General features: G+C 41.7%; 1 protein-coding gene across 17 annotated transcripts in view; it reads left to right on the forward strand.

Moving 5' to 3' along the window:
* The window catches only part of CHEK2 (checkpoint kinase 2), a 54,706-nt gene that overhangs the window by 19,091 nt on the left and 20,909 nt on the right, over positions 1–14,706 (forward strand). For 16 of the 17 annotated variants that reach the window (XR_003719925.2, XR_013399421.1, XR_013399422.1 and 13 more), the window contains 3 exons: positions 2,401–2,491; positions 10,445–10,553; positions 12,391–12,444. Coding sequence is in view for 13 of the 17 variants with exons in the window: in XM_077950249.1 (XP_077806375.1) it covers positions 2,401–2,491; positions 10,445–10,553; positions 12,391–12,444 (254 nt within the window). In the remaining 4 variants the exon portion in view is untranslated. The remainder of the gene's footprint in view (positions 1–2,400; positions 2,492–10,444; positions 10,554–12,390; positions 12,445–14,706) is intronic. The other variant, XM_077950257.1, reaches the window with a different exon arrangement.

The raw sequence follows: 14,706 nt of genomic DNA on the forward strand, positions 1-14,706 counted from the left end.
CAATCTCCTGACCTCGTGATCCGCCCACCTCGGCCTCCCAAAGTGCTGAGATTACAGGCGTGAGTCACCGCGCCCGGCAAAGCATCCATTTCTAAAACTATGGAAATAAAATCTGAAATGAACAATTGTTTTTCAGGGTAATATCTAGAAGGGTACCTGACAAAAACAACCATAGAGTTAAAAGTAGCTCAAGGTGATTAGACAAGAGAAATACTATTTTTCTTTAGTTAAAGAAACCATAGAGCTTCCCAAACTTATCTGAGAGTCGAATGACTTGGAGGGTGTCTATGTGTGTGCAAGACATTTTGAAAATAAGGGTTCCTACAAGTACTCTTCTCTAGATTCTGGTAGGGATTTAAAAAATCATGCCTCTAGGGGCTGTGGCATGAGCCTGTAGTCCCTGCTACTCAGAAAGGTGAGGCTAGAGGATCCCTTGAGCCCAGGATTTTAAGGCTACAGTGAGCTATGATGGTGCCTGTGAATAGCCACTGCCCTCCAGCCCGGGCAACATGGTGAGACCCCGTCTAACCAAATGAAATGAAATCATGCCTAAGGGATTTTCATGCAGTCAGTCTTCAGTCTGGTATCTTGGAACTATGTCTATATTGGGCGTCCTGAAGTACATTTTATGATTAACTTAGTTTTCCCTGTTTCCGACTATTTTGTTTTCTCTGTGATAGTTATAGTCAGGGCAGCTGCTTTGGGTTTTGCTGTTTATGAGTGTGTAGGAGAGGTGCAACTGGGTGCTGAAATTTGGACTGTCCTCTACTTGACAACCTGTGTACCACCTTTTTCTCATTGGTCTGCCCAAAGGGCACTTTTCTTCCTCTTTTTAAAAAATTAAATAAACCTTTAAACATTTATTTAATAGATAAAAATTACAGGTTGGCATGGTAGCTCATGCCTGTAATCTCAGCACTTTGGGAGGCCAACACAGGAAGGTTGCTTGAGCCCAGGAATTCAAGACCAGCTTGGGCAACATAGTGAGACCCCATCTCTACCAAACATAAAAAAATTAGCTGGGCATGCTGGTATGTTCCTATAGTCCCAACTACTTGGGAGTCTGAGGTGGGAGGATTGCTTGAGCCTGGGAGGTCGAGGCTACAGTGAGTCATGATTGCACCACTGCACTGTAGCCCGGGCAACAGAGTGAGAAGGTGTCTCAAAAATACATAGATATTTATCATGTGCAACATGTTTTGAAATATGTATATATTGTAGAATGGCTAATTTGAGCTAACTAACATGCATTACCTCACTTACTTATCTTTCTTTTTTTTTTTTTTTTTTGAGACAGAGTCTCTCTCTGTCGCCCAGGCTGGAGTGCAGTGGTGCGACCTCGGCTCACCGCAAGCTCTGCCTCCTGGGTTCATACCATTCTCCTGCCTCAGCCTCCCGAGTAGCTGGGACTACAGGCGCCTGCCACCACGCCCGGCTAATTTTTTTTTTTTTTTTTGTATTTTTAGTAGGGATGGGGTTTCACCATGTTAGCCAGGATGATCTTGAGCTCCTGACCTTGTGATCTGCCTGCCTCGGCCTCCCAAAGTGCTGGGATTACAGGTGTGAGCCACCATGCTCCGCCATCTTTTTTTTTTTTTTTTTTAAATAGAGAAAATACTTAAAATCTACTCTCTCAACTGATTTTCAAAAATACGGCCAGTATGGTGATACTTATGGCCTGATTTTCATTGGGATATTTACTTGCCTAGATCATTTTTTCTAGACTCAGACTGATTGATTTCTTTTTTTTTTTTTTTTTTTTTTGAGATGGAGTCTCGCTCTGTCGCCCAGGCTGGAGTGCAGTGGCCAGATCTCAGCTCACTGCAATCTCTGCCTCCCGGCTTCCTGCCATTCTCCTGCCTCAGCCTCCCGAGTAGCTGGGACTACAGGCGCCCGCCACCTCGCCTGGCTAGTTTTTTGTATTTTTTAGTAGAGACGGGGTTTCACCGTGTTAGCCAGGATGGTCTCAATCTCCTGACCTCGTGATCCGCCCGTCTCGGCCTCCCAAAGTGCTGGGATTACAGGCTTGAGCCACCGTGCCCGGCCTGATTGATTGCTTTTTGATTCTGGACCTGTTGTAAATCTGCATGGGCATTTTATATTGGTGTAATTGATTAAATATTCTGAGGTCAAGGAATGTAAATAATGTTGTGTTATGGATTTTTTGCACTAGTTTTAGGGTGATGCTTATAGTTCCATTGAAGCATAAAATTTGACTATCATTTATTTCTCAAGGGCTTTATAATATGTATTAGCCTACTGAACTAATTTCCTTAATGTTACATGTTAAATGTAATTAAAAACAATTTTAATATTCCATATGACTAATACATTTTAGAATCAGTTATCTCCTCTTGTAAATAAATTAATGAAACCCATTTCTACTCTTTTTTTCCTTAGTTTTTGTCTTTTTTGATCTGACTGTAGATGATCAGTCAGTTTATCCTAAGGCATTAAGAGATGAATACATCATGTCAAAAACTCTTGGAAGGTAAATTATTTTCTTATATAACTGCGCTTAATTTTTTCCCTATACATTTGTGATTGGTAGTTTCTAATTTCTGATTTTATAACACTTATTATGTATTGATAACATTTATATGGTATCTATTTGTGTATTATTTTTTATTTATATTTTTGTGAGTTATTTCACACAGTCATTTTAATTTATTTTTATTTTATTTCTTTGTGAGACAGAGTGTTGCTCTGTTACCCAGGCTAGAGTGTAGTGGCACGATCAGAGCTCACTGTGGCCTTGATCTCCCAGGTCAAGGGAATCAGGCATGCAGTACCATGCACAGCTAATGCGTGTTGTTTTTTTTTTTAGAGTTGGAGTTGCGCTGTGTTGCCAGCTCTGGTCTTGAACTCCTGGGCTCAAGTCATTCTCCTGCCTTAGTCTCCCAAAGTGCTGAGATTAGTGGCACGAGCCACCATGCCTAGCCAAGTATTTCTTTTTTTATTTCCTTTGTGTGTGTGTGTGTGTGTGTGAGAGAGAGGGAGAGAGAGACAGAGAGACAGAGAGAGACAGAGTCTTGCTCTGTTGCCCAGGCTGGAGTGCAGTGGTACAATCTTGGCTCACTGCAACCTCCACTTCCCAGGCTCAACTGATCCTCCCACCTTAGCCTCCCAAGTAGCCGGGACTATAGGCTCGCACCACCACGCCTGGCTAATTTTTGTATTTTGTGTAGAGTTGGGGTCTTGCCATGTTGCCCAGGCTGGTCTTGAACTCCTGAGCTCAAGCAACCCACCCACCTTGGCTTCCCAAAGTGCTAGGATTACAGGCATGAGCCACTGCGCCCGGCCGTGTGTATAGTATTTCACTGTGTATATATACACAACATTTACTTTGTCCATTCATTCATTGATGGACACTTAGGTCGCTTCCCTATCTTGGCTATTGTGAATATTGCTGAATTGAACATAGGAGTGCAGATATCTCTTCGACATACTGATTTAATTTTTTTTTATATATATCCAGAAGTGGGATTGCTAGATCATATGGTAATTATAATTTTAGCTTTTTGAGGAACCTTTATACTAGTTTCTGAAATGACTGTACTACTTTACATTCCCACCAACAGCGTACCAAGGTTCTCTTTTCTTCACATCCTCTCCAATACTTGTTATTATTCATCTTTTTGATAATTGTCATTCTAACAGGCTTCAGGTAATATGTCATTGTGGTTTTAATTTGCATTTCCTTGATGGCTAGAGATGTTGAGCATTTTTCATACATCATAATAGGTATATTTTTGATGTGTTTGATAATTATTAATTGAAATTAACTCTTTTGCCTCATGAATTTTATTGGTGATAATTATTTTAAATTTATTTTTATTTTATTTCCTTGTGAGACAGGGTGTTGCTCTGTTACCCAGGTTGGAGTGTAGTGGCATGATCAGAGCTCACTGTAGGGGCCTGAGACAGGGTTTCACCATATTGGCCAGGCTTGTCTCAAACTCCTGACTTATGATCTGCCTACCTTGGCCTCCTGGAGTGCAGTAGTGTTACCACAGCTTATGGCAGCCTTGATTTCTCAGGTTCAAGCAATCCTCCCACCTCAGCCTCCCGAGTAGTTGGGACTACAGGGATGTGCCACCACATCCAGCTAATTTTTACTTTTTTTTTTGAGATGGAGTTTTGTTCTTGTTGCCCAGGTTGGAGTGCAATGGTGTGATCTCAGCTCACTGCAACCTCCGCCTCCTGGCTTCAAGTGATTCTCCTGCCTCAGCCTCCCAGGTAGCTGGGATTGCAGGTGCCCACCACCACACCTGGCTAATTTTTTTGTATTTTTAGTAGAGACGGGGTTTCACCATATTGGCCTAGCTGGTCTTGAACTCCTGACCTCAGGTGATCTGCCTACCTCGGCCTCCCAGAGTGCTGGGATCACAGGCGTGAGCCAACACGCCTGGGCCTAATTTTTATTTTTTTTATTGTAGAGATGAGTCTTGTTATGTTGCCTAGGCTTGTCTCGAACTCCTGGGCTCAAGTTATGTTCCTGCCTCAGCCTCTCAAAGTGTTGGGATTATAGGTATGAACCACTGTGTTTGGCCAAGACATTTTTATATTAATTCATTAAGTAAACTTACTACATGTTAAGATGGGTAACATTTATTTTTTTCTTCTTGAGACGGAGTCTCGCTCTGTCACCCAGGCTGGAGTCCGGTGGCTCAATCTCGGCTCACTGCAACCTCCGCCTTCCAGGTTCAAGCGATTCTTCTGCCTCAGCCACCCAAGTAGCTGGGACTACAGGCCTGTGCCACCACGCCCAGCTAATTTTTTGTATCTTTAGTAGAGATGGGGTTTCACTGTGTTAGCCAGGATGGTCTCGATCTCCTGATCTCATGATCTGCCTGCGTCAGCCCCTCAAAGTGCTGGGATTACAGGCGTGAGCCACTGCGCCTGGCCTGAGTAATATTTTTTATGAAAAATAATTATTAAAAAGATTAGTGAGAAGAGAGGAACTATTCGACATTTTTCCAAATTTTTTTGACATCTGGCTTAGTTAGAAGATGGTTAGATTCTGATATTTGCTTCCTCATTCAGTCTGTTATGTTGTCACATGCCACGTAGCCTCTGGAAAACTCCATATGTATGAGCTAATGAGAATGGAAAACACAAATAATGTCTTAGTATTATTCTGAACATAGTTGTGGCTTTGTGGATGCCCTGCAAGGCCTTGGGGTCCTCTTGGGGAGATCCAGTCATACTTTGAGAACCATTTCTTTAGGAAAGTATCAGGATACTGTTACCACATTACAAAATGCTCTTCAACCCCCTTCCCTTCTCACAAAGGTCTTTCTACTGATATTTTTGGAAACACAGAAGTAGAAAGTACATAAAAGGAAATAATCCTCCATATTCCTGCAACATAGTCAAGCACAGTATCCTCTTTATTATATGGGCGAAATTTTAGTTTACTGATACTGAATTCAGTAACTGATTGTGTTTCCATATTTGCACTGGTTGCTTGAAATCTCACTGTCAAACCTTTTCTTTTCTTTTCTTTTCTTTTTTTTTTTACTGAGACTAAGTCTCGCTCTGTCGCCCGGGCTGGAGTACAGTGGCGAGATCTCGGCTGACTGCAACTTCTGCCTCATGGGTTCAAGCAATTCTCTGCCACAGCCTCCCGAGTAGCTGGGATTACAAGTGCCCACCACCACACCCAGCTAATTTTTGTATTTTTAGCGGAGACGGGGTTTCACCCTCTTGGCCAGGCTGCTCTTGAACCCCTGACCTCAGGTGATCCACCCGCCTCGGCCACCCAAAGTGCTGGGATTACAATATCAGTAGAAAGACCTTTGTGAGAAGGGAAGGGGGTTGAAGAGCATTTTGTAATGTGGTAACAGTATCCTGATACTTTCCTAAAGAAATGGTTCTCAAAGTATGACTGGATCTCCCCAAGAGGACCCCAAGGCCTTGCAGGGCATCCACAAAGCCACAACTATGTTCAGAATAATACTAAGACATTATTTGTGTTTTCCATTCTCATTAGCTCATACATATGGAGTTTTCCAGAGGCTACGTGGCATGTGACAACATCCCAGCACTTTGGGAGGCCGAGGCGGGTGAATCACCTGAGGTCAGGGGTTCAAGAGCAGTCTGGCCAACAGGGTGAAACCCCGTCTCCGCTAAAAATACAAAAATTAGCCGGGTGTGGTGGAGCATGCCTATAATCCCAGCTACGTGGGAGGATGAGGCAGGAGAATAGCTTGAACCTAGGAGGGGGAGGTTGTAGTGAGCCGAGATCGCGTCACTGTACTCCACCCTTGACAACAGAGTGACAATGTCTCAAAAAAAAAAAAAAAGTATGAGGCTGAGTATGGTGGCTCATGCCTGTAACCCCAACACTTTGGGAAGCTGAGGCAGGCTTCAGTTTAGGAGTTCGAGACCAGCCTGGGCAGCGGGGTGAAATCCTGTCTCTAGAAAAAAATAGAAAAAGTTAGCTGAGCATGGTGGGCTGCACCTGTAGTCCCAGCTACTTGGAAGGTGGAAGTGGGAGGATTACTTGAGCCCAGGAGGTGGAGGCTACAGTGAGCCGTGATCATGCCACTGTATTCCAGTCTGGGCGATAGAGTGAGACCATATCTCAGAAGGGGGAAAAGTAAAAGAAGAAATGTATGGAACTTGATGTTTTCCTAAGGGAGGATTTAATATGAATTCTCTAACTTGTAGCAAATGACAGAAACTCAACTCAAATGAGTCAGGTAAGATAAAAAATTTACTGGCTTTTGTAACTGGGAAATAAAGAGCCAGGCTGGGCGCAGTGGCTCATGCCTGTAATCCCAGTACTTTGGGAGGCCGAGACAGGCAGATCACTTGAGGTTAGGAGTTTGAGACCAGCCTGGCTGACATGGTAAAACGCCGTCTCTACTAAAAATATAAAAATTAACTGGGTGTGGTGGCATATGCCTGTAGTTACAGCTACTTGGGAGGTTTAGGCAGGAGAATCGCTTGAACCCAGGAGGCGGAGGTTGCAGTGAGCTGAGATGGCATCACTGCACTCCAGTCTGGGTGACAGAGCAAGACTCTGTCTCAAAAAAAGGGGGAAAAAAAAAAAAAGAAACAGGCAAATCCTTACTTCAGGCATGGCTGGATCTAGGAGGTCTTTAGGCTTTTACTTCATGGTCTTTGAGTTCTGATGGTCTGGTTGACTGCATCTGAGAGCTCTCACAGCGTCACTAGGGCTCTAGCTCCATCTCTTGATTCGGCTGTTTGTTGCCTTCCTATAGAATTGTTCTATGTGGCAGGAAAAATGGCTACCAGGAAGTGCAGATTGATATTTTCTTTGTCTAGAAACTACAGCAGAGAGAACTCTCTCTCCCAATGTCAGCATTTGATTTCAAGGGCAACTCTGGCTGTATGTGTGAATGAATGACAGGGTGTTGCTTTGTTTCTCAGGCTGGAGTGCAGTGGCATGAATGATCACGGCTCACTGTTCCAGCTCAGTTTTAGTTATGTAGCTATCGTGTGTTTCTAGGAGTAGGGATTGTGCCACAGTAGACCCCCAGCTAGAGCTGCATGAACTCAGGGAGGAATTCCCGGGCAAAGAGTGACTGTTTCCAGGAGAAGGGAAATTGGAAAGTGCTTTGAGCTGATTTAAAAAAGAACAGTTGTGTGGACCCTTACCTCATACCATACATAAGAATTAATTCAAAGTGGAACCAAGAATGAAATATAAGAGGTAAAACTTTACAACTCTGGGAAGAAAACATAGGAACAACTCTTCATGACCTTGTATTTGGCAGTGGTTTCTTAAATAAGACACAAAAGCACAGCAACAAAAGAAAAAATAGATAAATTAGACTTAAAAAAATTAAAAACTTTTGTGTCTCAAAAGATACCTATCAAGAGAGTGAAAACACAACCAACAGAATGATAAAATATTTGCAAGCCCTATATCTGATAAGGGCTTATGTCCACAATAGATAAAGACATCTTAGAATTCTACAATAAAAAAACAAACAACCTGCCATTTAAAAATGGGCAAAGGCACTGCACTCCAGCCTGGGTGACAGAGTGAGGTCCTGTCTCTAAAAACAAAACAAAAAAAATGGGCAAAGGGCTTGAATAGACATTTCTCTCAAGAAGACATACAATGGTCAAAAAGCACATCAAAAGATGCTGAATATCATTAGTATTAGGGAAATACAAATCAAAACCACAATGAGATACTACTTCACAGCTACCTTCTAGGGACCATAATAAGGAAACAGAAAATAGTAACGTTAGTGAGGATGTGGAGAAATTGGAACCCCTGTGCACTGATAATGGGAATGTAAAATGGTGTAGCCGCTGTGGAAAATAGTTTGGTGATTTCTTAAAAAGGTAAACATCCGAGCTCTATGAGGCATAAATAACAACAACAAACAATAACAGAAAAAGGTAAACAGAATTATCATGTGACCCAGAAATTTTCCCTCTAGGTTTATACATTCCCCAATTTAAAAAACAAGTGTTCAGGCTGAGCATGGTGGCTCACGCCTGTAATCCCAGCACTTTGGGAGAGTGTGGTGGGTGGATCACTTGAGGTCAGGAGTTAGAGACCATCCTGCTCAACATGGTGAAACCCTGTCTCTACTAAAAATACAAAAATTAGTTGGGCGAGGTGGCACACACCTGTAATCCCAGCTACTCAGGAGGCTGAGGCACAAGAATTGCTTGAAGCCAGGAGACGGAGGTTGTAGTGAGCTGAGATTGTGCCACTGCACTCCAGCCTGGGCAACAGATCGAGCCTATACCTCAAAAAAAAAAAAAAAGCAAACGAGTGTTCAGACAAAAACTTGTACATGAACGTTCATAGCAGCTTTAGTCACAATGAAGAAGTCTAGTTTATCTATTTTTTTTCTTTTGTTGCTTAAGCTTTTGTTGTCAAATTAAAGAAACTACTTAGAAAAGGTAGAAACAAACCAAATAATGTCCATCAGAAGGTGAATAGATAAACAAAATATGATACTTCTATATAATGGAATATTATTCAGCTGTAAAAAGGAATGACGTACCACAAATGTTATGGCATTACGCTAAGTGAAAGAATCCAGACACGAAAGGCTACATATTGTATGATTTCATCGATATGAAATATTCAGAATAGGCAAATCAATACATAGAGAAAGCAGATTAGTGGTTGCCAGGGGCTGGGGGCTGGGGGCTGAGGGCTGGGGACAGGGTAGAGTAAGGAATGACTGCTTAATTGCTTATAGGTACAGGGTTTCCATTTGAGCTAATGAGCAAGTTCTGGAATTAGATGCTGATGGTTGTAGAACATTGGCAGTGTACTTAATGCCACTGAATAGTATACTTTAAAATGATTACAGTGATACATTTTGTGTTATGTATATTTAACACAATAAAAAAGATGTCTTGGTAAACCCTCAACTCACCCGTTCAAAACCCACAATAGTTATAATAGTGTACTTCATAATGGATAATTGATGCCCTAGTAGCCATTCTCTTGGGCTGACCCAAGCTTTGGAGGACAGATCCTACTCAGGATTAACTGTGTTCTGGGTAATGGCTTGGAGAGCATTCCTCTTCCATGAGTAGTATCCCAATTAACTGCAAATCTCTGTGAGAGGTTGCTGCAAGTAGGCTAATTGTGTAATACTTTTGATTTCTTAGGTAATCAGATTTGATTTAGGGTGCAACTCATGCTGTGAACTGCTTATGCACTTCCTTTTAAGATGGAGAATAAGGCCGGGTGCGGTGGCTCAAGCCTGTAATCCCAGCACTTTGGGAGGCCGAGACGGGCGGATCACGAGGTCGGGAGATTGAGACCATCCTGGCTAACATGGTGAAACCCCGTCTCTACTAAAAAATACAAAAAAAAAACTAGCCAGGCGAGGTGGCGGGCGCCTGTAGTCCCAGCTACTGGGGAGGCTGAGGCAGGAGAATGGCGTAAACCCGGGAGGTGGAGCTTGCAGTGAGCTGAGATCCGGCCACTGCACTCCAGCCTGGGCGGCAGAGCGAGACTCCGTCTCAAAAAAAAAAAAAAAAAAAAAAAAAGATGGAGAATAAGAAAGAAAGAAATATATCCATTAAAGTTATTCATTTGCAGATTCTGTTTACTGTTATTTGTTTGGGGCACTCATGACCGGGGAGGGCTGTTTCTAGTTAATGTTTTTCTGACCTCTTGGATAAGTAGTTTTTCTCTCATTTTTCTCTTAGTATCTTTCTGGGAATTTCACAATCTAGGGCTGCAGTAAGACACATGTTTGTATCACTCAGCTCAGAAATGGAATTTGGAGCTGACTTAGTGTTTTTGGCTGTTAAGCCCTTGACATTTTACATTGGTGAAGTTTCACTGTGTCCTCTGCAAACAGGGACAATGGAAAGGTTGTTATATGGAATGTCTGTAAATTCTAATACTCGAAGCGGACCCAGGAGTGGTAGGTCTCATAATTAAAAACATTCAGACAATCACTGTCTTTGTTTTTCCCTCTAGTGGTGCCTGTGGAGAGGTAAAGCTGGCTTTCGAGAGGAAAACATGTAAGAAAGTAGCCATAAAGATCATCAGCAAAAGGAAGTTTGCTATTGGTTCAGCAAGAGAGACAGTAAGTACCAACAAAAGGCTGCTCACCTTTTATTAACATGTCTTCATAACTTCCCAAAATAATCTTAGCTTGATGATTTTCAAACTCAGGAATAACCCCCTGCTTAGATGGATGAATTTGTGAGTATCAAAGAACATGGAAAATTTGGGGGCATCTTTGATTAATCTAGAAACTTTTACTTATAGATAATTCGGTTCCAAAAGTATTTAATTGTACATAATAATGAGCATAGCGGGAAGTTTTTTTTTTTCTTCTTCTTCCAAGTTCAAAGTTGTTACAAGATTGTTTTTACAATAAATGACAGGAAATTAGAGAAAAAAATTCAGCCATAATCCCCACTGTAACTCCACAGCTGTTTTCAGTTTTCCTTTTCCTTCTAGGTTTTGTTCAGATGAAATCGTGTTTTTAGATGGTTGAAATCATCTTGTATGTACAGTTTTGTATTTTGCTTTTCTACAAATGCATTATGGCATAGACTTTTGCCTAATACATCCTTTTTGATGACTGAGTTTTCATGTCATCAACTTTATTGTAATTTAACCATTTCTTTGGCTGATCATTTAGACAATTTCTTATTCTTTGCTGTTCTGGGTAATGTGGCAGTGAGTATCCTTGGTTTGTGGATTAGCCATAGATTTTTAAATTTTTAATTAAATCATTGAAATAGCCTTTCTTTATAGCAGTCATTTATTTTACTACTTTTTTTAAATCCACATTTACTGTGTGGGAGAGATGGCCAAATGCATTGGTCTTTCCACATGTGACTCAAAAAAGTAATGTAAAACACAGCCTCTAATCACATTTTCCCTTGTGGCCAGCTGTTTCTGGCTATTATACTTTCACATTCTTTAAAGATCAATTTTTTTTTCCCCCTAGACAATGCCATTCTCACATGGCAAGAGGAATTTCCTTTTTGTGTTCACTTTGTTATAGATCTTTTTCCCTATGATTGTAAGATTTGTTTCCCATTTAGGGGAGAAGAAAATACCAACTAGATTGTTAAAAACTGGGAGCAAAATTTTATGTTTTGATTTCATTATTTGAATCAGATTGGACCCTTTGTGACCATTCTGTTATCAGAGTATACCCTGACTTGGTAATGAGTTTAGCAGCTTACAGGAAGAGGCAGGCTCTTAAAATTAAACATCTGGGTTTCTTAGCTGAAGTTCATTTTACATAAATATGTAATTCTATCTCCTCTTTGCTTGTGGAGGGTGTAGCCCAGGAAGTTGAGTTACTTGATTCATCCTTTTGGAATTGTAACAGAACAACTTTAGTACCCTGAAGCCTCTTGTCAGAGTCTCAGTAAATATATGAGCCTGCTATTGAAGTTGGAACCTGTATCTGCTCTATTAGTAGAAATTTGATTTGACATTTTCTTTATGCAGTTTAATTGAACACCTTCTTGTTCATGTTTCTTTTATCATTTTAATGAATGTAAATAGTTCCATAGCTAATAAGTAGGGTTTACTAATTAAAAATGAACACAGTGGAAAGATACTTGTTTCTGACTGTGGACATTAGGGCAAGGGACTTCTGTTTTCTGAGCCTTGGTTGCCCCATCTGTAAGATGGGGATTCTGAGGCTTATGAGACATGATCTCTGTAAATAAAGAGCTTGGCACAGGGCCTGGCCATTTATTGACTGCTTACTATTTGCCAAGCATTTTACAGAGTTATTTTAGGTGAAGTATTTAAGTCATTGACCTCTGGGCTTTGATTTCTTTGTATGAATAGAGTTGGGTTTGGAACTCAGGCAGCCTTGAGTCAGCTAAGTTTAACTGTAAATGTTTTTAAAAATATATTATTAATAAACTCTGTTATTCTATTTATCAAAGGACCCAGCTCTCAATGTTGAAACAGAAATAGAAATTTTGAAAAAGCTAAATCATGTAAGTATTATTGTAAGATATGACTCATACTTAGATTTATTTATCTCAAAATATGAGAAGAGTATAAAGCCTTTCAGTATAATAAAGATATTGGCCGGGTGTGGTGGCTGATGCCTGTAACCCTAACACTTTGGGAGGCCGAGGCAGGCAAATCACCTGAGGTCACGAGTTTGAGGCCAGCCTGACCAACATGGTGAAACCCTGTCTACTAAAAATATAAAAAATTTGCTGGGCATGGTGGCACATGCCTGTAATCCCAACTACTTGGGAGGCTGAGGCAGGAGAAGTGCTTGAATCTGGGAGGCAGAGATTGTAGTGAGCCAAGATCGCGCCACTGCACTCCAGCCTGGGCGACAGAGTGAGACTCTGTCTCAAAAAAAAAAAAAAAAAATTAAATGAATAAATAAAATAAAGCTAATATTAACCTGGGTTCTTTAACTTATGTGTACATGTACATGCATGCCTAGTTGTCATATAGCTGGGAAGAGTTTTACCCCAAAATGTTATTGAGTGAACAATACCATATAAAGATTTCATGATTAAATAATTGCATGATATTTCTTCTGAGTTAGTTCTTGACCAAAAGACATAACAATTATTCTATCTCATAGACACAACTGGTTATATTGGAGAAGACAGTGTTAATTTTAGTAAATTTGGTTTAGTTATACCTGAAGTTTTAACACCTTTGAATACCTTTTATTTGGAGTAATCCAAATAAATCCAAGCGTATCCGTTAAGTATGACAACATCCTGTCCTTATATCTGATTAAATGGTGTCTGTGGCCTTGTTGGGTGTAAGTAGTTCTTATCTTTTTGTGCAGTGATGACTCTGTCTCAATGAAAAATGTGTCTCACTTTTAAAAAGTGAGAAGAAAAATTAGCGGGTGGGCCTAATCTTATCTTGCTTTTTATTGGTTTTTTCAGTTTCTTCATTAATTCATGAGCACCCATGAAGGCGTAAGCTCATTAGGCACTGGCATTAAACTCAAGGCAAGACCACTCTCCTGTCCAGCTAATGATGATCTTATTCTGGCTTTCTTTTTTTTTGAGACGGAGTCTTGCTCTGTTGCCTAGGCTGGAGTGCAGTGGCGCAATCTTGGCTCACTGCGAGCTCCGCCTCCCAGGTTCACGGCATTCTCCTGCCTCAGCCTCCCGGATAGCTGGAACTACAGGCACCCACCACCACACCCGGCTAATTTTTTGTATTTTTAGTAGAGATGGGGTTTCACCATGTTAGCCAGGATGGTCTCAATCTCCTGACCTCGTGATCCCCCCGCCTTGGCCTCCCAAAGTGCTGGGATTACAGGTGTGAGCCACCGCACCTGGCCTTATTCTGGCTTTTAACCTCCAAATAGCAAAAAGGTTTCTTCTCTGTTGTTCTACCTCTCCAAATCCCCCCAAAAAGTCAGTAGAAACTGAGGAGCAATTACTGTTGTTGACACAGTACTTCAACAGGTTCCTTTAGAACTCAGTGGGTGGACCTGAAAACCCATGAGAACCTGAGTGGCTGACCTTCCTGCTTGGCTTCTGTTTCTTTTGCAAATTCTTCGTCCTCCCTGAATTTGCCAGGTCCTTTTTCCAAGAGATGGGGAGTCTCTCTTTAACACACACACACACACACACACACACACACAAGTATTTTTAGAGACCGTCTCTCTCTGTCACCCAGGCTTCAGTGCAGTGGCACAATCATAGCTCACTGCAGCCTCAAACTCCTAGGACCAGGCGATCCTCCTGCCTCAGCCTCCTGAGTAGCTGGGACTATAGGCATGTGCCACCATGCCCTTCTGGGAGAGAGGAGCCCTCCAATTTTCTGGGGTGGGGTTGCATCAGACCTACCCTTAAGATAAACACAAATGCGCTGGGCACTGTGGCTCACGCCTGTAATCCCAGCACTTTGGGAGGCTGAGGCGGGCAGATCACAAGGTCAGGAGATTGAGACCATCCTGGCTAACATGGTGAAACCCCGTTTCTACTAAAAATACCAAAAAAACCCAAAACAAAACAAAACAAAAATTAGCCGGGTGTGGTGGCAGGCGCCTGTAGTCCCAGCTACTCAGGAGGCTGAGGCAGGAGAATGGCCTGAACCCGGGAGGCAGAGCTCACAATGAGCCGAGATTGTGCTACCGCACTCCAGCCTGGGCAACAGAGCAAGACTTCGTCTCAGGAAAAAAAAAAAAAGATAAACACAAATGCTCAGGGAATTTTCTCTGATGTCAGATGATCTTCAAACACAACATTTGTACAGATCCGGTGTCC

This window comes from Macaca mulatta, chromosome 10, assembly GCF_049350105.2.
Source record: "Macaca mulatta isolate MMU2019108-1 chromosome 10, T2T-MMU8v2.0, whole genome shotgun sequence".
In the NCBI taxonomy this organism is placed as follows: Eukaryota; Metazoa; Chordata; class Mammalia; order Primates; family Cercopithecidae; genus Macaca; species Macaca mulatta.